The sequence below is a fragment of the Pezoporus flaviventris genome, unplaced genomic scaffold (genome assembly GCF_033815535.1).
Source record: "Pezoporus flaviventris isolate CSIRO_AGI_PZ_B2104156 unplaced genomic scaffold, CSIRO_AGI_Pfla_v1 ptg000031l, whole genome shotgun sequence".
NCBI lineage: Eukaryota > Metazoa > Chordata > Aves > Psittaciformes > Psittacidae > Pezoporus > Pezoporus flaviventris.
In genome coordinates, this window is record NW_026892579.1 from 63,176,565 (window position 1) to 63,199,076 (window position 22,512).

The following is a 22,512-nucleotide window of genomic DNA, read 5'->3' on the forward strand; positions in this document are numbered from 1 at the left end:
TCAAAATGTGAAGAAAGTTGGTGATTAGATGTGGTTGCTAATGCACGTTGGCATGGTCTAACTCCTTACCTGCATGAATTCCATCTTTTTTCCTGGTGCCTCTTTAATACAGGATTCACAAGCAGTCTCTAGATACAGATCTCCATAGAAGAAGTGGGCTCAGCACCATCTTTACCACAGTTTCTTACTGTAGCTGAGTTTCAGACTGAAAATGCTGGTGGCTGAAGAAGTACTGAAGACAGGGGTGCTGGAGAGTTTCTGAGGCATGTTCTGTACATGGCACCAAACTGGCCCATAAGGTGCAGAGCATGAGATACATGACCTGCTCTGCTAGACTGGGAGGCACATGGGGTTGAGTGCTCCTTACTGAGAACTTAGAAAAGTTTCTGAAGATTTGGGGGAAGTTTCTAAATCTAGGGGTGTTGGAACTGGATGATCTTTAAGGTCCCTTCCAACCCAAACCATTCTATGAATCTAGCAAAGATCTTGCTTTACACCTCTTCCAACACATGTAATTGCTGTCACAGTACACCAAGGCTCCCCAGCTAGCACCTGGATCAAACCCAACAGATCTCATCAGTGTGGCATTAAACACAAACCCGCCCTTCTGCCGAGAGCTCAGTCATTGCTTGAAGTGTTGTGACCTCTCCAAGCACTTGAGACTGCTGCATGCACTCCTTATAAACAGCCAGTAGTTAACATTCAGCCTTGCGCTGAGGAGTTTGCTAGTGATGGGTCAGATGTGTCATTGTTTGTTTTCCCTGACTGCATAAGCAGATAGAGTCAAGTAAACAGAACTGTCCAAAGCCCACGGACTTCTTGTTGATGTGTTAATGGCAGTTCTGAAAAGTCTGTTAGAAGACAGACAGTAAAGACAGTTCGTTTCCTTTTCCTTTCCTTTCTTCTTTTCCTTTCCTTTCTTCTTTTCCTTCTCATTTCCTTTTCCTTTCCTTTCTTCTTTTCCTTCTTGTTTCCTTTTCCTTTCCTTTTCCTTTCTGTTTCCTTTCCTTTTCCCTTCTCTTCTCTCTTTCCCTCTTCTCTCCTCTCCCAACCCTATTGGATTTTGAAGGAAAATGGTCAGTTTTGAAGTTTTGGTTACAAGCTTCATCAAAATTTCATTTAAGAGGAAAATATTTCAACCTTTTTCATCCTTCCCCCAGCACATTTTGCTGTGAATGCTCAAGGCTCATTTCAAAACTGGTTTCTGTAAGCAAAGCAACATGCATCTCTGAGATTCATTTTCACCGAACATCTTTTATATTCAGAAGTCCCCTCCCACAGCTGCTCCCTGAAAACACATTGCACAAGGTTAGGAGCAGGTTCGTTTTTAAACTGGTGCAAATCAGTGTGGATGCTGCCTTTCAGTACGCAGAGGTTTGACTGTCAGGAGGTGGATGTTCCTCATATACTGAGAAACTCAAATCTGTTCACCCAGGTAGGCTTCAAGTGTCACACAGAGACTAGAAGGAGCCATGGAAGGACAAAGCTGGTAAGGGAAAACCTGAGTTGTTGGCAACTAACAGCCAATACAAGTCAGCTGGGAGAGGGAGCACCTTTATAAATGTGATACCCTCAGCTGGGGTGGGAGGTAATGGTTGTGGAAGTGAGGGGATGAGTTGTGATGGGAGATTTGCCAGGAGGACTAAGGTACGGTGAAGGGGGACTAAAGGGTACAAGGGAAGGGAAGTCACACTGAAATGATCCTTTAGCTATGTAATGGTAATGTTTGATTTCTTCTTTCTGCTTTAGTAGATGCCAAGTTGCTCTGGCCCATCAGATAATTGCTGACAGACATCCAGAATTAATAGGCAATTTGGAGCCACTTTTGCACATGTAGGTATTTCTGGTTGTCCCTCCAATGACTGTACAGCTCAGCAGCAGTGTGTGCTTGGTTTCTTTTGCCTCCTTTAGTTACCACATAGGAGCTGAACAGTGCAAAATTAGCAGGTTCCCATTTTTATAGTTTGCTTTTTGTTATTCTATGGTTCTCCCATCTACTTTTGGTATACCTGGTGCCCATTTCTTCTATTAGCAGCAGGCTGTAGGCTGTAGTGGTTGGGCAGATGTAGCAGCTCCAGTGTCATTCCTGCAAGCTCTGTACTACAGAAGAGCTGTTGGGTTGTACAAGCACTGCTGGTAGTAGCAGAGGACTCAATCACCCCAGTAAGATTACACTTAGCAATGCTCTGTTGTTTTATCTTACTATTTCTTTTGTTTCTTTCTGAGGGGGTCTCCAAGGCTTATAATGACATACCGTGGCTTAGCCTTGTCCCAGTCAAGCCCATTTTGAGGGGGAGGAAGTGGAGCCCTTCTTTGGGGATGAGGAAATCTTCCTTCCTCCAGCCCTTTTGAAGCCAATTCTATTATTCTTGCTGGGATTCCCCTGATTTGTTATTACAAATGAAATGTTTCTTGGAGCGATGGCAAGGCGGTTGTAGCAGTAGTAAGGCTAAATGAGATTTTCTGGGCTCAAACAATTGACAAGCTGGGCTATTTGGGAGCCATTTAAAGGCCCCAAGCTGTAACTGTATTTACTATCCCCACTGTGCTTAGAGCAGCTCAAGAATTCCACTTGGTATCATCTGGTTTGCATTAGCACAAGGGTATTGATTGCCGTGACTGGGACAGTATTATTTTGCAATTTGCCTTCCATAGAAACACCAGTTGTGAATGGGAAATGCATTAAAAATGGACCAAAATCCTTCTATTTCAGCCACAAATATGTATGTCACCAAACATATGGTAAAGTGGGGAAAAATACATATGCTGGGAGTAGGAAGCCTGTAAAATAATCGAAGACAGAGGTGGGAGCATGTCTTGTCAAATGTATCTTATTCTGTGGCCTTCACTGAAGCTGTTGTCATGAAAGTGATGGTTTGTTGTACTCTTTGCTTAGCATAAGGTAACTGATCACTTCTCCCTCCTAGATCAACAGTGATAGTAGAGGCAACTGGTGAAACTATATAGGGGCTTACAGAAGCCTCAGGGACAGAGGAAAACTGCACAAAGGGACATGTTGTGCATGTTTGTGTTCTGGGCATAAATGTGTGTACTGCTGTGGTGGGGGTGTGGATGAAATGGGGGCTGAGGTGTGCATGAATCCAGCTGTCCCCATCTGTGAGAAGGACAGACCCCAATGGTGAAGTGGCTTTTTCTTAATTAAAATACAATTAGTTAAAGAAAGGCCTGAAGCAGCTGATAGTCCATTGAGATCTTGTCCATTAAATACCTCTTAGTGAAGTCACTATTGTGTCCTGCAGTATCTGATGAATTTAGTCTGCTGTTCAGCACTGGGTCTTGCTACATAATAAGGAGCCTTTAAAAAACACTCGGGTTAAGGAGCTGGGCTGAGCACATAAATGTGTGCTGTAGTGGTATCTACAACAGCAATACTCAGCCCTAACTAATGTCATGTGTTCTGCAAGTGAACTTAAAATAGCACATGTTGAAACTGGGGGATGAGAAACGTAATTGCCTGTGCTCTGCACTGGAGTGGTACCTGAAGCACTTCTAGATGCCAACAGCAGCTAGTCCAAGGTACTTACATGAGTTTGAAACAATACTTGAAGACTTCACAAGTGTCTTGAACTTTAAAGGCAAATCCCAAAGGGTGAGTAAGGTTGAATTACAGCCTGGTTTGAACCAGAGCTAGTATAAAACTCATCTAGTCTGAGCCAGTGTAGATGTGCAGAGTTCATCTTTCCTTCCAGTGATGCTGCCCCCTCTCCTTAACTCTTCTGCAGTGGTTTCTCCCTTCAATTCATTTTTCACTTGCGCTACCTGTCTCAAGAGACTGAGTCACAGTCATAATGTGTTTGAACTCCCACCTGCAAATTTCCATGTTCTTGGCACATTTGCTGACACACAATTGATTCAGCTTTCCCAAAGGCTGTCTCACCTGGGAGAATGGTGCTTTGCTCTCTATTACCAAGGTCTCTCTCTCTGTGTACCCTTTAACACCATCCACCAAATCATCACGAAGCTTTTCCATTACCACAGTCTTCCCTTCCAGCTCTTTGCTGAATACCCTTCCTTCTGCTAATGTCAATTTTAAGCTCCAGCATTGTATCCCTTCAATCCCCTTGTGACATCTGCTTTCACATCCCTAAAAACCTCCTACTCTGCTATCACTGCTTCATGCAACACTCTCCTACTCCACTTCTGGTGCACAAGGAGGAGTCTGTAAGCACATCCTCATTGCCCCTCTGGAGGAGGACTTTAGTCCAGCCATCCCTCCTGGTTTGCTCTGATGTTTCTATGTCACCAGGACCTGAATGAGTTGGCTATTCATGCCAAAATGTTTTCTGAGTTCTGGATTTCTAGATTGGTTGTTAGTTACAAAACCACCATTAGTCAGTGTTAGGTACTTACACTCGCTCCTCTGAAAATGTCACAAGTGGTGATGCTTCAAATCACCTCTTCTGTCATTTTTCTCTCATGTCTGCTCCTGCAGAAAGCCAGTCCTGGGTGGAGGACTGGGTGGGAGCTGGGGTGGTAGCCTGAGATGGGTCTGCCAACTCTTTGGGCAGCCTGCTATGGACAAGCCCAAAGGAGCACAAATACTCCTTTTTACCCAGCTATTGCGTTGTGTACAGAAGATGTGCAGCTGTTTCCTTTCTTTTTTGTGGGACAGTGTGTAAAGACTGAGAGTTTGCAGCCCATGCTGGCTGGGAGGAAGAAGCACGAGGATAGTGCTCATAAGCATTTCCTATGGGAATAGAAAACAGCCCCATCTCAGTGTGCTCCCTTTCAGAGGGTACTTGCCAACAAGCTTAATTCTACAGCGTGATCCAAACTGGAGCAGGAGACAGCCCCTTCTGCTGGCCAGGTTAACCTTTTCCCTTTGCATTCAAGTTCTCCATTTGCTTATAGCTTCCCTAATGAACACAGCCAGCAGAAAAGTCTGTACCTTAATGTGCAGTAGTTACCCAAGTGAGGAGCACTTCTGTGGTGCTTCCATAGAGGAGAGCCGACCAGCTGGTTTTAACAGCAAAGAGTTAATCTCCATGACATAACTGCCTGAAACAGTTTCACCTCATAGGATGAGTTAAGAGTTTGACTGTTCTGCTTGACTATTATTTTGATGGCTACTGTTTAGCAAATTGACCCCATGCCTCCTTCTTTCAGTGATGGAGTTTAATTTACAATTGTTTCTGGGCATCCTGCTCCTTGCCTGCACTGCCTTCTATGACTAGCTTTAACACTATTACTTTTGTTATTGACAGTCATCTGCAGCCAGCAGAAGTTTTATGCTGACAGGCAAAGATGATATGCTGATATTAAGAATTCCAAGGCAGCTGAAATGTGAAATGGTATCTCACTTGCCTGTGAAGTCTGTCTTTATACTGAACTATTAAAATGCTAGACTGATTGGGGTGTTTTCTCATTGCAAGCAACTTGTCATAAACTACTCATGCACAACCATGTTCATATACATAAAATGTTCAGTAGTGGTATTGGAATATAGTATCTCACTAGATATATCTACTTGCTTTGTATCTGTATTGTTTATGCAATAAATATCACATTTACATTTAGACGTGGAGCTGGAGTCATACATGCAGTGGTGGTGGCTTTGAGAATGTGACTGCACAGGCTTTCCCCAGCAACTTCCCTAGGCAAATCCAGGCAGGAAAATACCACATCACACACATCAACCAGGGCAAAACTTGGTCTTCCTACAAGAAATTATTATCCAGAAGGAAAGAACCCAGTTTGAAGCTCAGATTCTGGGGAAAAAAAATAAGACTATGTTTGAGAACAAATTCTCTAAAGCAGCTGTACTCCTGAGCCAGACAGCTCTCCCAACATTAAAGTGAGTTTGAACAATGGTACTATCAACCAGAAGCTGATCTAATTTAATTTACAGTGTCTGTCTAGGTCAGTGTCATCCTCTCTTCTGTGAGACATGCACGTCACCACACTGGAGAACTGGGGAGTGAACTGCATTGCTAGAAAACGTTATCATGCACCAACAGTAATTAGCAGAGGTCCTGAACCATGAGGGAGTTTTATATTCCTTATGCATTAGCTAACTAGACTCTTCTCACAATCTATGTAAATAATTAAGTTTCCAAGGGTATTGGGCTAGAGGGCTCCACAGGCTATTTACACACTGTGGAGTATTGAATGTGTGCTGGTTTTTTTATCCTTAGTCTGACTGTTCTTGTATCCTGTGAAAGGATTCAGTTCACTTCTCCATGCTTTTTCCTTCTTTAGATGTATTTTATCGCATTCCCTTCCACTTATTTCTTCCCTAAGTTAAAAGTTCCAGTATTTCCAGCCTCTGCTTACTCACAACTTGTACCTTGTGCTTGTACTTGTACCTCCTGTCTTTTTGAAGATCCAAACTGATCTTGGTTTTGTGCTGCCAACTGTTTTGTGGATGAACTTGACAGAATTCAAGACATGCAAAGAGCAAAAGAGTTCTCTCAGCAGAACTGTTGCCCTATCACATGAATCTCTATATTATACGAGTTCCCAAATGAACTTTCAGTACCTATTCTACATAATAAATTACTGCTGCCTGATCATTTCATTTCTAAGACACCAATTCCTTCTCAACCTATGAACTCACTAAATAACAAAAGGGACAATATCTGTGGACCTCACTGTTGCGGAGGCAAGTGCTGATTTGGACTGGCTGTGGATGTAGCTGTTAATGTAAGAACCTACATTCATAGAATGGTTTGGGTTGGAAAGAACCTTAAGATCATCCAGTTCCAACCCCTGCCATGGGCAGGGACACCTCCCACTAGACCATGTCACCCAAGGCTCTGTCCAACTGGTATGGCCTTAAACACTTCCAGGAATGGAGCACCTACTACCTCTTTGGGCAGCCTGTTCCAGTGCCTCACCACCCTCACAGTAAAAAAACTACTTCTTATATCTAATCTGAACTTCCCTGGTTAAATTTAAACCCATCACCCCTTCCTGTCCTATCACTACAGTTCCTGATGAAGAGTTCCTCTTCAGCATCCATTCACAAAATCTCTGCATGTTTTTCAAGTTTGCCACAAAGATCTACAGGTCTGGGTAAAAGCTTTGCAGAGCTTTGAAATACATCTTCAGTGCATAAGGAGAAAGGTTTGTACACTCTTCCAAGTGCATGGGAGAATACGAAAGCAGTACACTAGACTATAGTAGTCCTGGTTGTAAATTCTGTACTTTGTTGTCTCTGCAGACAACAAAGAACATTGTTGTTTTAAATAATTACTGAATGCTATCTTCGTCTTTATATTTAATAGCTTTTTAATACAAAGAGTAATATATCTTCCAGGAATAAGTTTTATGTTGGGGTGAAAAATAGCCTCCTAAAGCCATACCTTTAAAAGGATAAAAAGATAAAGGACGCGTGTGTCCTAACAGCAGCCATTCCATGAAATATGCTGAGCTAGCTCCAAGACTTAGAAGGAGGATAAACCTTTTTCCAGACTAAGCCCCTAACAAGAGATTATATGTGAGCAACATAACCTAGAGGAAAAACTTGCTACAACCTTTTTTTTGTCATAACTAAGATGCATTTACTGAGCACTGCATGATTCCTTCCTTGCAGAGGAGTAGCCTTCTTGATATTTACCCCCTCAAATATATGCTGAAGTAGCTTCTTCCGGCTGGTGTGCTTATTCTGCAAATTTTCTATCAAAGGGGGTTGCAGGGCTTTCTGACAAGCCATCAAAAGCAGAGCGCTCACGGAGCCATTCATGCTTCCTTACTAACTCTTCTGTTGCGGCTTCAGGGGCCCAAATCTACAAAATAAAGATATTTGTAGTTATTTTGGACTGCAAGTGAGGTATGAAGATGATACTGTGAGCCAAATAGAGCTGTGTTCTAGCACTCCTTTCCATCCCAAGACATAGAAGAAAAATGGTGCGGCCTCCTGGCGGAAGATACCACAACAATTTGTGTAAGTATAAGCAGAACAGTCTCTAGTTGCTGCCAATCTCTAACATGCCATAGGCTCAGATGAGGGATAATGTAGGAAAGATGATCCAAAGCTAATTGTTCAGAATGACTGACTTGGGCCCAAGATCCTCAGAGTGGAAAACAGTAATTAGTCATAGAGTCACTGATGATGTAGCCTTATTCCCCCGAGACCATTGCAGAAACTGGCACAAATCAAGCTTAGGGAAATGGTAAATAACCTCTAAACAAAATTGCTCAGTCAGCAATGGTCGTGCTCTTCTTTTTAAGCAGAGGGGAAAAAAAAAATATTACTTCTGTGGTCATCTTTCTCTGTTTTTTGGTTATTCTTGAATGAGTATTAACAAGTCCCTAATATAAAAATTATATTTTCAGTATTCTAACTCAAGGAGGTAAATATTTAGTGATCCATTCAGATCAGTAAATGTCACTTAAGCAATCATGGGATAATTAATTGAGAAGGCAAGTTAGAAGTTGGTGCTGGTCCCATGCACAAGGACTCCTCTCCTTTAAGTGCACATAGTGGCATTTGTAATTTTACTGTGGGTCCAATTTAATCCTATTTTAAAACCTGGTAAGGGCTTGCTTTCCATGATAATTTGTTTTATATAAATATATGTGTATATATATAAAGTACACATAAACCTATGCGGACTCTTTAGTTTACTGTTGTTCTAAGGCAATCTCTCTAGCCTGCGTCATGTCATCTACAAGCAGCTAGTTGAATTGTGAAGGTGTTTCATCAAATTATTCTGGGTTTTGATCTACAGCAAGGTCTACCTTTCCATTAACATTGAAACCATGCTTGTGTTTTGCTACTGTACATACTTTTCTGGGTTTGAATGTGATGTCCTCTTTCTTGGTAGCACCACTGGCTATCAGAGAATTCAGATAAATAACGCTGTCCTTAAAGGGCTGTGTTGCCTTTTCAAGAATGGATGTTTCTTCATCTGCCAGTGGTATCTGTGAAGACTGAAAGAGAAGTTACCAGTTACACATCATGCCCAGAAGCAAGGCACACATCCTACATCTTCAGATACTTCTTCTGTTTTCTGTTTACTGTGGGTGTATTTTTCTTAATCTGTTCAGAATCTGTTTTTCCTAAAGCTTGCTATTTATTTTATAACCAAAACTTGTGACTCAAAGAGGATGACTGTCCTTCTTGGACACTAAAACATTAACTGCTCTTCAAGACTTGAGACAACCACCTAGTGCCACTGGTGATCCCTTCCTGTGCCAGGTCATGGCTAAATTAGCATCTACAATTGTCCTCCTCCTGCCTAACAAAGTCCTACACTATCCCTGACATTCAAATTATCTCTGAAAGGGGGAAACCAACATTTGGCTACTGGGAAATACTTACTACATCATCCAGGGCAAGACTGCTGAAGGACACTTCCAGCAGTGTAGCTACAATTGCATTTTTTCCCTAAATGGCATCCTGGGTTTGACTAACAAGTACCACTGGTAAATCAAGATCTCATTCACTGTAAGATAGCCAGAACGTGGCCACAGAGGCTATATTTGCTTGAACTAGGGCAATGGTAAGGTACTCGAGGCTCCTGGGTATCCTGTAAAAGCATTCAGTAGTACAACAGTCAAACTCAGTGTGGAGTTTAAGAAACAGGGCTCGTGTCAACAGTAAAGAGGAAGGTTAAGAGACAAGATGGGAAATCAGAAGTCAGTGAGCCCAATATTGAATAAAAGAGTTCTGTTAGCAGAATAAAAAGACCTTTCTACTAATTTGAAGGGCCTTGGTCTTATCTGTGAAGAAACAGGTGCTCCCTTGAAGAAATTAAGCTTACAAGTTGCTTGGTATTTACAACAGAGCTGGATGATCATAAACTTCAGGAGGAGGGGGAAAAGAGGAAATATTTTTCTGTGTCCCATCAGTGATACAGGATACAATTCTTAAGTGGGACTGTGAAAGACATGAAGTTCATATAATTAATATGTCAAAATTTCAACCAATGAACAAGTAATAGTACTGGCAAGAACAAGTTCTGGCTTCTGAAAATACTTGAACAAAACTGCATGATTTATAGCTTTAGAGAGACATGGATGGCAAACAAATGAAAGGAAGCAATGTTCTACCAACTATTAGGAAATCAATCCTTTGTTACTATTTTTCATACCTCTCTTTTTGCAGCTTGTTCCTCTGCAGGCTTTGGTGTAGAAGATGCCTTTTGTTTCACAGCTTTTTCTTTCTTTTCTGGTACTTCTGGCAAATTGTCCAGTTTATTCTGGAGCAGATCAATTATTCTAGAATCTGCAAATACTTTAGCAATATCAAGAGGATTCTTTCCTGTATTTAAAAAAATAAATACTTGCATAAGCCATGAAAATGAACCTCAGTCCTTTGCTATTTCAACTGGATAATGAAAACACAGTCAACTGAATTTAATTAGGCCTCTATTTTACTAACCATTCAGTGTGCCAGCAGCATGCCTGACATCATGTGAAGACTGGCAGGCATCTGCACTGTTTGCCAGAAATAAAGCCTTACAGAAATGAGCTTTGAAACCAAGTATTGCAGGAATTCTTGGAGTGGTAACTTTGCTCTTAATGTCCTGACATTTGCAGCTTAATATACTGGTCCTACAGGTTGCAATTTTGACTTCTGAGAGCATTTAGCACTAGGAGATAGCTAGCACAGTACAAGGTTAGGAATGTAGACCAAGTTATTGTAGGTCTCTACCTCTTCCAGTACTTGCTCTGTGGCTGGCAAGGAGTCAAGGGAAAGCCCCATGGTTTAAATGGGGCTGAAAACCTTCAGGGCTTAATAGAGGACAAACTCTTCCAGATCTTATAAGGTGAGATGCTGTGGGTGTAAAGTAGTTGTGAGCCTAAACTGCTGTGTAAATTGGAACAACACAGAAATAATTCCTTCCACAAGCAGGGTTTCACCTAGTAGGCATTTTGGCAAGGAAAATCTCATTATGTAGCAATGTTGCTTCCTCTGGTAGAGCAAGAGCTTATAATGTGACAAATGCTGTTTAATTTACTCCAAAAAGAGAGGAAATAACACTGCATGAGGGATCTGCTGTGAGGAGGTAACACTTCAGTATCAATTTGATTTGTTTTTCTCTTAAGTACTTTTTCTCAGAGAGTAATATTTACATGCTAAGCAGCAAGAAATATTTTAACCTGTGCTGCCTGTGCATAAAAACTAAATTATTTAAATGTGCGGCAGAGTATACACTGGCCACAACTGAAATCTAATTTTCCATCAAATAATATTAAAAAGTAGATAGATTTTATTCATTAAAGCCACTTATAACTGTATATATCTTGTGAGGAGCAACAGACTTCTTAATCATGTAATTAATCATGTTACTTTATTTCCTAGAGGCATAAAACCCAAGAAAGCTGACTACTTACAATAGTGATTCCTCACTGTAGAAAACTAATTGTGCCTCTTACCTTCATCCTGGTCCTGACAGTGATCATAAATTCAGAACACTTCTCAAAGCATTCCAAGAACTTATTTTTGTTTGGGGCTTTTTAATAAAACATGGATACATGTAAGGAAGTGGGCCTGTTTTGGGGATGTTGATACTTACCATTGCTGTTTGTAGCTTTGACATCTGCACCCTCTTCAAGTAAAAAATAGACAATATCCAGTCTGGAGATCTCAATGGCTCTCATTAGTGGGGTTGCATTGCCCATTGCAGGTGCATCCACTGCTGCTCCAGCCTTCACTATCAGTTTGGCAATATCGAGGTGTCCATTATAGCAAGCATGATGGAGAGGAGTCCACATGAAATTGTCTGTTGCATTTACATCAGCCCTGCAAAAGAATATGAGAAGGGGCAGATGAAGCTATCTACTGGATACAGGAATGTCAAAACAAGCAATGTTAACTGCCCCTGCAATGGCATATTCAATGTGAATAAACGTTTTCATATTGCTACTGCTACTCTGAAGCCATTTTAGTATCCAATGTATGGCTTGTCATGGAATATTCATTGTCAGAGTGTGCCTGGGTGGTGATCACATCCCCCTCTTAGCCGACAGTGTCCTTTACATGGAGGTTTTCACAGGTACAGAGGAAAACAGGCATTCAAACACCATAGTCCTTTAAAATGCTGCTTGTGTTTGTGCTTCAGCTTCGCTGATAACGACAAAATACAGATTAAGGACTTCATAAAAGAATGCTTTTGGGCCAAGAGCAGATGGAAAAATTGCCAATTTAGGGAGTTAGAGAAAGTCTCTCAAAATCTGAGCCTTTAGAACTTTTTCAGCCACTCTGTTGCTGTACTACAGATCTGTTTCTGCTCCCAGGCTTAACTGACATGTTCTGGAGGATGCAAGGGCTAGTTTGGATTTGATATTTGCACTCTGCTGCCTTTGGATGAAGCTGAGAGGAAAAGCACTATCAGTCCTTTAGCAACTTGCTGCCTTGGAAGCTTTTGGGATGGGGTCATGCAAAAGCAAGGCTTGGGGAACCACAGCCACAGGAGCCTCTTAAAGGTGTTAAAAGGGAAGAAATACTGTTCCCCCACATCTCTGAAGAGAGCACAGATCATGCCCATGCCCAGATCTGTGTGCCATGTGTGGGTTCAGAGTGGGCCAAAGCCTCATGAGGGGATTCCGCAGTAGTCAAGCAGAGTGAGTTACTTGCGCCTCATAGTGAAGACAGCCTGAACTGAGTTAGGGTCACTGTCCCATTGGCTCTAGGGACAAAGTGCTGACATCTTTCCAAAAGACATGGAAGGAATGAAAAGGAAGAAAATTATGGAGTTGCTTCCAGGGACAGCTCGTTGTTCTTCAGGTCAGATGGTTAATATTTAACTCTAGATCAAAAGAACAGATTCATCTGTTTTTCTTTACTCAATTTTAACATTTTTCAGTATTCTGCTTTTGGTGAGATGTTATCCCAGTAATTCCCCATGCCTACCAGTTTTGCCTTTGTTATCTTTCAGTTGCTCAGCCCTTGTGGTTTATTTGTATGCACCATTCAGTGCCTTTGTACTTCTCATTATAATATGAAGTTACTCCACTTTCTCTCCTGACCCATCCTCCATGCCTGTACCAATACTTTGCCCCTGAATCCTTTTCACTAACTTTATTCTATCAGAAACAAACCAATCAAAGGGAACAGCAACAACATAGCACTGACTTAGTATTTTTTCCTGATGAAGCACTGAATTTGCCTTAAGCCCAAATTTAATTTACTTCTGAGTCTTTCTGGAACAAGACAGAAAGTAGATATCACGAATTTATGTTTAAACCTCAGTGTTTTCCACAGCTCTGGATAAATGTTTTGCTTCTATTCGATATGAATTTGTGATACTGTACTGAAGAGGTTATATTGTAAAAAGTATTTACACTCCCATGTCAAATTGAAAGTACCTGAAAGTCCACACTACTGAAAGATGCAAAGCTAAACACTGTCCTGATAACTTTCCTCTCCATGTTCTGACTTCTGCCAATTTAAAAACCTCAAAATTGATACTATTTTAAAATAGTATTTTAATAATAGTATGTCCTGCTGAACCCAGGACAGACTGTTACATTTCTAGGGCTGTTAAACATGAGGAGATGTGACTTCAGTGTTGTCTTGTGAGGCTTGACAAAAGTAGTGGAGACTAATTTGATAGATTTATTTGCTAACTCTTGCATCTTTATCCAAGATTGCCTTGCTCATTTCAGGTGAGTCACTTGAACCAGATTTCCCAAAAACCATTCATCTGATTTTGAGAGTTGAGTTTTGAGGATGCACCATTAGAGACCACAGCTGTGACTGGCACTTTGCCTCTGATCAAAATGCTAACAGCCCAGGCACCCAAAACCTTCAGACCTGGGGAACTTACCTCTTGGCTGTTTCTATTTCCCTGTTAATAATGTGAAAAATAATAAACTAACCCTCTGTGACTCAGGATCCTATGGAACTAACTTTAATATTGAAGTTATATAAATAAAAACCAAACCATGGTCTGTTGCATCCAAATGCTGGAAATTTTTGCTTTTGAAAGCCTCTCCAAAATAGCAATTAAAAAAAAATATCTCTGAAATGATCTTACCCCTTTTCCAGAAGATACTGCACAAGAACTATGTTCCCACTTGCACATGCAACCATCAAAGGTGTTTTGTAATATTGATCTTTTACGTCTATGTGCACACCCTCCTCAAATGCTTTCTGCAGAGACAGAAAGTCTGCTTTTCTGACAAGGTAGTTAATGCTCATGTACGTTTTCCTTGGCTCATCTATGTACCAGGCACGGTCATCATGCACGGGATGGGCAGATGGGTGGTCTCGGTTAAAATGGGAGATGTCAGCAAGATTTTGGATAGCCTCAACCATGTACACAGGGAAACCATCTTCTCTAAGGGGACATGTGCCCTTTGGCATAACACAAATTGGCACAGGAACAGCAACACCTTTTTTGCCTCTTCTTTTCTTCCCTTTCTTCCTCTTCTTCCCTTTGGGTCCATAGGATGTGATAAGATAATTTTTTTGCAAGTATTTAGAGCCTTTTAAAAAGTCTTCAATGCTGATTCCATCAGCCTGACGTCCTTCATGCATTTCAGCAATAGCTTCTAGTTGTTCAGTGTCCACAAAGGAACAGTGCTGCTGGATAAGGGCTATAAAACTGTCTTTAGTCACCTTCCCATCTCCTTGGTCGACAGCCTCCAACGCCTTGCGGAGGGCAGCCTGGTGCTCCAAGGACCAGTCGTACAGCCTCACAGCCCACTGGGGGTTTTCCTCCTTATCCTCAGTCTTGGACTGTTTTGCAAAGGTCTTCTCAATTTTACGCAATTCTGATACTGCTGCTTTAAAACCACCATCCTTGGCGATGGCTCTTGGTGTCTTTTTTGCCAAGTTTATCCATGTAGGATCACAGCCTAAAAATATGGACACAATTTTGCTGGTAATGCAGTGGAATTCATAATTATATAGAAAACCTACAATTAATTATGTAATTATGTATATAAGAGACTTGTACTATATATGCAACTAATTGCTACAGGTCTCCAATTTTATACTGTTTTAACTATAAATGGTGATAGAAGATTTGTTTTCCAAAGGGAGGTTCATGGGGCAACACATGCTTTACTTATCCATCCATTCATGATATGTATAGAAAGGCAGAAATTCAGTGGAAACTACATTTTTTAAGTGGTGAGAAAGGTTAAGAAGAAACAAAGATTAAAGTATCACTCAGTGTTCTATACTCCAACCCTGAAATCTGACACTGGCTCGCTAGCTAAATGTTTGACTCACAAGAACAGAATGCAGGATTTTGCACGGTCCTTTTGAAGTGCTATGATCATCTGCTTAAGTTAGAATATGGTCACAGCTGCTTTGTAGTATGTTTGAATACCCATGGCCTGAAGTTTTCCCTATGACTACAGAGATTCATCTTGTTTAATGATCAGCAAACCAAATATTACATTTCTGTTGGAAGTTTCAATGCAATACAGCTAAACCCAACTAAAAGCAGAACCACTTAAGACAGTCCAGTTCTGACTTATACAAAGCCATGATGTTTCTGCTGCTTCCTTTGAGAAATGTTTTATCTCAGCCACATGTGTATAAATAAATCACAATAGCCTATGTTAGGCACTTCTTAATGAGAATTACGTTTCCCACATGATACCCAAGAGTCAAATCCTTCATAGATGCCCAAATTAAATCTTCCCTTTAGCAAAGAAATAGAATGCACGATAGTTACAAAGTAACTTATTTTTAATGTACCTCTTTGTCCTATGAACTTGCAGCAATTTGCAAATCCTCCCTCCGCAGCATAATGAAGCGGCGTGTTACCATTCATAGCGATCAGGCCCACGTCTCCATTATAAGCTGAAATAATCCTCAGAATCTAGAAAAACAGACAATACCACCAAAATCTGGTGTGTTCCTTAAGATATGGAAGTGTGAGAGTGAGTTACAAATAAATGCAGTATCATATATTCTTAGTTTATTTAGTAAAGGTTTCTCCCATGCCCAACTAATCAATGCACACGTAACATTCCATGTTTTCTGTAGTACTCTGCTTATTTCATGCAGGAAATAGAAACCTTGTTCTGTTGTAAACATCAAAGACAATCTCCGTTCCTGTCACCTCCCTGCAGGCCACTGTCTTAAAGTAATTCTGATAATACATGCACAATCAAAACTGCATGATTTTATGTACTTTGAAGACTATTTGGGCAATAAGGAATAAACTGTCTAACTGCAGCCATTTGCATCTGTCCCTCTTGTAATGGTAATGTTTCATCTAAGTTACACAGCAGTGCCATGCTACGTGTTGAGAGAAACAAGGTCTCCAACAGAGCTGTTCACACCAGCCAGCCACACTAGCACACTTGGGAGATACCTTTGGCAAAAAAGGCTCTGCAATTATGAAAGAGATTCTATCACTGCTGGATTCCCTTTGATATTTAAAAAGAAGCTGCTTTTGATGGCTTTGATCAGCTCAGATACTGGACTCAAAAAAAACCTAATCCCACCCAACATAAAAAAAACCCAACCAAACAAAAAAACCACCTCAGATTTGGTATTGCAGCAATGCTTTACCACCACAAATAGTGATACCTCAAAAAAGCCTCCTTTGGCTGCAAAATGTGCAGCACTTTGTCTTTCAAAGTCAAACAGGTTAACATCAGCTCCTCTCTCAAGCAGACCGCGCACCAGCTCGAGAACACCTTCTCTTGCAGCTTCCATTAAGACCGTGCGACCTGTAGCCTGTAAGGTAGCAAGAAAGCAATTCAGTTTGTTTCCTATGCTAATTCAGGTTGGAGCAACATGATCTGCTTGTTGCAAGGTGGCATAAAACTGAAGGTTTCCTTTTAGGTATTACCATAAAAAGGAGACCAGACTAATAGTTTCCAAGATGCTTGCAGGTAAACTTTAAGAATCTAACCATAATGCTGCTAAAGCATGAGTAGACAAATTCCTGTGACGTAGATATATCAGTAGCTTGAGTCTCTTGAATAGTCCTCATGAAAATCAATTCCTTACTTAAGGAATCCTTTGTTCTGCATGTATGTGTAAACATGCTTTCATGCATGTTTACAAAACTTAAAACAAAATCCTATCTCTATCATTAAAAAAGCATAAGGAGCTATGGCTGGAGGAGTGCTAGAGGGAAGACAGGGCAACTGCTGGGGAATTTCACTGCTGTTCTGTCAGGAAAAGTTTCCATTTGAATATATTTGTATATATTTCTAGATAATAGAGTATGTTTGTGATCAGCAGTACCTATGTTCTTCATAGTGGCTGACTTGGATAGATCTGGCGACCTTCCCAAGAACAGAGCATTTCTCAGGTCAGGGATTGCCTGCTATTACCATATTGGCCCACAGCAACACAGAATATCTACTTGCTACTCTAAGGAGGGCCAAAGAGAGCAGTGAGCCATGGATATTGTCCCACTGAACCATATGCTCTTCCCTGCTACCTGTCTTCCTAGCAAATCATTCCTATTATGTGATCAGATATGTGCCCATCATATTACAAAAATAAAAGCAGGTTTCTCATATTGTAGGTACACTGAGTGCCCGAAGATGTGTGTGAGAGGATGGGAGAAGGATGTCTAAACACTGGGTTTTCTATAGCTACAAGCTAGGAAGTATAACTACAAAACCACGACCAAAGCAAAAGCCATGGGTGGCTTTAAGGGAAAGCTTGAGCTCTTTGACTCAATCAACAGCACAGAGCTGCCATCTTTCAGGTCTTTGTTAAATTAAGGAAATAAACAAATAACTAGGACATTCAAAAGAATGAAAATAGTTTCTTATGACTCGTTCCTGCCTTGATGCTAAAACAGTTTTTTCATGCTAGACTCACCTTTTAGTGAGCATTATTTCAACTCTGAAAACCTTAGAGCACATGGAGGCAAAGTACAAATCAGCCCTGCACCACTGAAGTGCAGTGAACTGCAGCTCCTAAGAGCCGGCCAAGTTACACTTTATGTTTGTAAAATAACTGCACTCTAATCTACAGAAATCTAACTCAGGATATGTGGTTCAACCAGAAGACTTAAATCCCTGCTCCTGCAAAAAGGGTGATGCAGAAGAAAGGAACAGGCATGGCCACAGAGCTAAGCACTTGTCACTGCTTCATCATTTCAATGTGAACATTTAAGGTTCTATAGTCATCTGGTAACTATTCTACACTTCTCTATATATGTTCTTAGTTACAGAAATATTCATACTGGGTTTCCTGCACTGGGATTTGCTCCTCTTTCCATAAAATTCAGGCATATTTCTTTAATATCATGAGCTTGTTCACAGGCTTGTAGAAATACAGGCTTCCCATCAGTGGTACAGTTGTTAACATCTGCACCAGCATCCAAGGCAATCTGTGTGCAGTGGTAGTGCCGTGTTGTAGGTAAAAGGCAGTAAAACAGAACACCTGCAAAGAAAACCAGCAGGGATTATGGTGCAATACTAAATTAGTAGAAAGGTTACTTAGGCTGGGAGCTTCACCGCTGAACACACAAAATCCTTCAGTAGAGACCCACTCACTTCTCTGAGGGTACATACATGCAAAAAAGACTTCTAGTTTAGGTAGGGCCTTTGAACTTCTAGGAGTAAATCATGATTTAGTATGACAGGTCATGGGAGGAACACAATCCTCCATCACAAGTTATCTTTCAGATAAGCATTAGAGAGACCTAAAGGCATAGACCTATAGGCATAGACTGCTCAGGGAGAATTATTTCCATCAAAGCTCTTATGGCACAGCTTCTGCTGAGCTGTAAGGATTACCCTCAACCACGGTTCCCCTCTATGGATGGCACACAACATACACAGCAAGTGTGCAACACAGGAAGGGGTCATTTTATGGTATTTCTGGTCTGATAAGGTTCCCTTTTACTTACCTTTCCCTTCATTATCCACAACAGTCATGTCTGCTTTAGCTTTTACTAATATATCCAAAATGAACTCATGGCCTAACTCAGCTGCCTTCATTGCTGCAGTACGTCCCATTTTGTCCTGGACATCTGGATGAGCTCCTTGCTCCAGCAAGAAGCTGCACATATCAATGTCGTTTTTCATGCAGGCCAACTGAAGGGCACTATATCCTTCCATAGGCTCTGTGAAATTAATGAGATTTGGGAATCCATTCTGGACCAGCTTTTCTATTTGCTTCTTGTCTTTTTGGTGAACACACTGAAGAAGTTTGTACACCTGTAAGTTTCGAAGTCTGATATCTACTGGTAACATCCTGGAATAAGATAAAATGGCTTCTTTGAAGGAAGTAATTCCTACATAGAGAAAGAAGAAAAAATGTAAACTCAGAGATGAGATTATAATTACATGCCAGTTAGAACAGGAATCAAACTACATTCAAGGCATGAAAATATCCACTTTAACTTAACAGAGCCCTAAGCTTTGAGTGAATTTCTCTCATTTAGTATACACAGCATATGTAGAGCCTATATAAACACATACAGCACTTTGCAAAATTGTCCTTTCTAATCTTCAAACTGTTATGAAGAAGTCTCACTGAAGGTGAAAATTAAGTTAAGAAACTGTAAGGTAAGTGCTTTTCATTCAAGGAACTGTTATAATCTGCAATTACTTGGAAGCTTAAGGGGAGGCTGAACATCTGTCATTTTAGTACTACAAAGAGAAAAAAATCACAAGTCACACTGTTCTCTGTACTTGCTGAAACATAAAACTGATACTAGCATCACCTCATCGGTATCTGAGCACCTTCCTTTTTTGGTAGCTGATGCATGAACTTCCTGCTGCACAACGTACATAACAGAGTAAACTGTATTTCTCTGCAGCAAATACTCTTGGGGAAAAGACAAAGATGCAGACAATGGGGCACTGGCCTGGAAAAGGTTCCCCCAGGTGACAAGCTGACAAGCTTAAATGTTCTCTCATATTCTTCTTATATTTCCCACTACCCCACAGCAGTAAGGAACTTGGGTTTACTTTCAAAACCTGGATCCTTTCTTCCAACTGTTAGTCATTATTTACAGCTGGATATCACACATCACTTTTTTGGGAACTCCTTTAGATTAACACTTGCCTTTTCTTCCCTTCTTTCTCCCCCTCCCTGAAGCTGCAAACACTGAAGAAGTTACATTCTCCATGGAAATAGGCTAGTAATGCTATAGAATGTAAGCAGCATTGCAGCTGGTAAAATATGTCAGCAACATTCGAAGAAGGCACAAATGGAGATAATACTCAATGCACGTGGATTTATTTTATGGATTATCCTTGTGATTCAGAAGAGTGCTAGTGCTACCTCTTGTACAAACATGGCAGTCTCTGAAGTACAAGCACTCAGAATCAGGATGTCCTAGAGTGCCGTGTTTTCCAGAGGGTGAGATGACACACTTGCAAAACAAAGTGTGAAACCAAAGTGAAATAAGTATGTGATTAGGTATTATTTGTTCCCCACAACCTTCAACTCATTCAGGACGTGAGACTGACAACACACCTTATACTTACTGCATGCTTTCCTTTTTGCTCACAGAGCACTGTATTACACTCCATTACAGCTTTAGCCTCAGTTCAGCCAGATCAGTTTTTTCTGGTGCTTCTGAGATGTTTATCATGGTATTACTTTAATACTTCACACACAGTAACAAAATCATTTCCGTATGCATGAGCAAAAATATCTCCATTACAGTGATGGAGTATGTTGTTATCACAATTCAGCCACCAGCAAGATCCTACCCAGTTTAAAGTCTTTGCTTCAAAGCTTTAAGAACCAACAATTTACATGAAAACAACCGTAACACTTTAACTGTGACAGGTAATATGAAAGTGACTGGATCAAGTTTTATTAGAATTTTCTACAGTAGCAGAATCCAAATAAAACAGGTGGAATTAGAAAGCTCTACCCAGTCAGGTGAAGTTACAAGCAAGTAAACCAGGCTTCTATAATGAAAATATCACTGCAGCATCTTGCAGATTGTCATTAAGTAAATACTACCAACTGTATATACTTGATAGAGTTTTTATTATTTAACCTGTAACAGATGTTTTAATGAAAAATGAGGGACTTTTAATGTGGCTTTGAGACAGGCATCCTCTGGGGAGGGCTTCATGAAGCTATAATCATAAATCCCAAGCTTGTAGAATCTGCTTAGCAACAATTTTATCTGTTGACAAACATCAGCAGAATCGCTACCTCCATTCTGCCAGCTTGTATCATTGTTTTGGTTGAGAGCAAGAACTCATTTCAAATTCAGATTAATCCTTTTCCTGGTACACCTACTATTAAGAAAATCATTTCAGTCAGATCCTTGTTTTCTCACAAAGCTTTCATCAAGGTATGCTGCTGGAGAGGGAAGGTCTGGTGGCCAGTGCTCTCATTCAGTGACTGTCTAAGCCTGGTGCCTGACTGCTGCTGTTGGAAGCTCTTAGAACTCCTTTTTTAAAAAGTTTTCAACATTTTTCAGTTTAAACATTTCAAGTTGAAAACATTCCTTCAATTATCACTATTCACAAACCAGTAAAGGAAATTTTCATGTGTTTTATCTTCAGTGAGAGAAAATAGCTTAGCACTTTCTAAATTTAATCCATTTGCCTGCTGGCCACAGAGATAAGCATGAGCCTTATGTGCCAGCATAAAAGAAACCAATGTCGTAACAGTGTCATGCTATATTTACAGCTTTATATGAATAATTGCACTGGATTTTTGGCTGTGACTAATGTTTAATAGGAATGATGAAGCAAAATCTTCCTAAAACTGAATTCCAGTTTAATGAATAGCCTATAATGCTGAGTTTTCTCTTGAGCCCTTCTTGGTGTCAACCCTTAAGAAATGCTTTGCCTTGGGCAGAGGTCATAGCTTAGTGCTGAGTGAGAGTAGTTTCCATGGCACCTCCTGTCTGAACTGAGCTGGTTTTGATGTCATGTTGAGATACAGCCCTTTGGAAAACTTGGCCCAGTCCTGATCACTGTAAGGACATTCCTGAGGTTATGGCTGGATACTCAAGATGGATGGATTGATGAGTCGGTGGGTGGATGGGATGTGAATTTGTTTCAGGTTGCCTTACAACTTCCAGTCATAGAATCGCAGAATCCCAGACTGGTTTGGGTTGGAAAGGACCTTAAAGCTCATCCGGATTCAACCCCCTTCCATGGGCAGGGACACCTTCCACTAGAGCAGCTTGCTCCAAGCCCCATCCAACCTGGCCTGGAACACTGCCAGGGATGGGGCAGACACAGCTTCTCTGGGCACCCTGTGCCAGCGCCTCAGCACCCTCACAGGGAAGAGCTTCTGCCTAATATCTAATCTCAGTCTCCCCTCTTCCAGACACTTCAGTACTCATCCACACTGGATGTAACAGAGCCCCAATGGCCAGCAGCAGCAGCAGGCAGCCCTTGGGGCCAGACAGTACCTGGCAATCAGGTGTCTGAGCAACACCTGCTGGGACAGAGGCTGCTCCACACCAGGCTCTGGGCTGCTGGTGAGAAGGTGCTGCTGTGCCCAGGAGCAAAGAACAGGGTGAGGGACCAGTCCCATGAGCCTGAAGTGCTGAGAACCCCATTAAAGCCAGGTAAGGGATAGATCTGGTGTTAGCTGATTTTTCTTGGGTTGCGACTTAGAGGGATGGGTGGCTTGTGGAGAAGACTGGCTTTAATGGGAGAGAAACTGGCTGAAATGGG

General features: G+C 41.1%; 1 protein-coding gene across 4 annotated transcripts; it reads right to left on the reverse strand.

Moving 5' to 3' along the window:
• Positions 1-7,503: 7,503 nt before the first annotated feature.
• Positions 7,504-21,766, reverse strand: ANKEF1 (ankyrin repeat and EF-hand domain containing 1). 4 transcript variants are annotated; one of them, XM_061461546.1, is made up of 9 exons: positions 18,756-21,766; positions 18,087-18,286; positions 16,466-16,615; positions 15,626-15,749; positions 13,950-14,772; positions 11,487-11,713; positions 10,059-10,228; positions 8,752-8,895; positions 7,504-7,748 (listed from the first exon to the last, which is right to left on the reverse strand). In XM_061461546.1, exons 1-9 carry the CDS (start codon positions 19,099-19,101, stop codon positions 7,623-7,625), a joined length of 2,310 nt encoding a protein of 769 aa, XP_061317530.1. In that variant the 5' UTR covers positions 19,102-21,766; the 3' UTR covers positions 7,504-7,622. The 4 variants fall into 4 exon arrangements, with proteins under 4 accessions (XP_061317530.1, XP_061317531.1, XP_061317534.1 ...); XM_061461547.1 differs by having other exon boundaries at positions 16,562-16,615; positions 18,756-21,762; XM_061461550.1 differs by having other exon boundaries at positions 16,562-16,615; positions 18,164-18,286; positions 18,756-18,918.
• Positions 21,767-22,512: the final 746 nt, after the last annotated feature.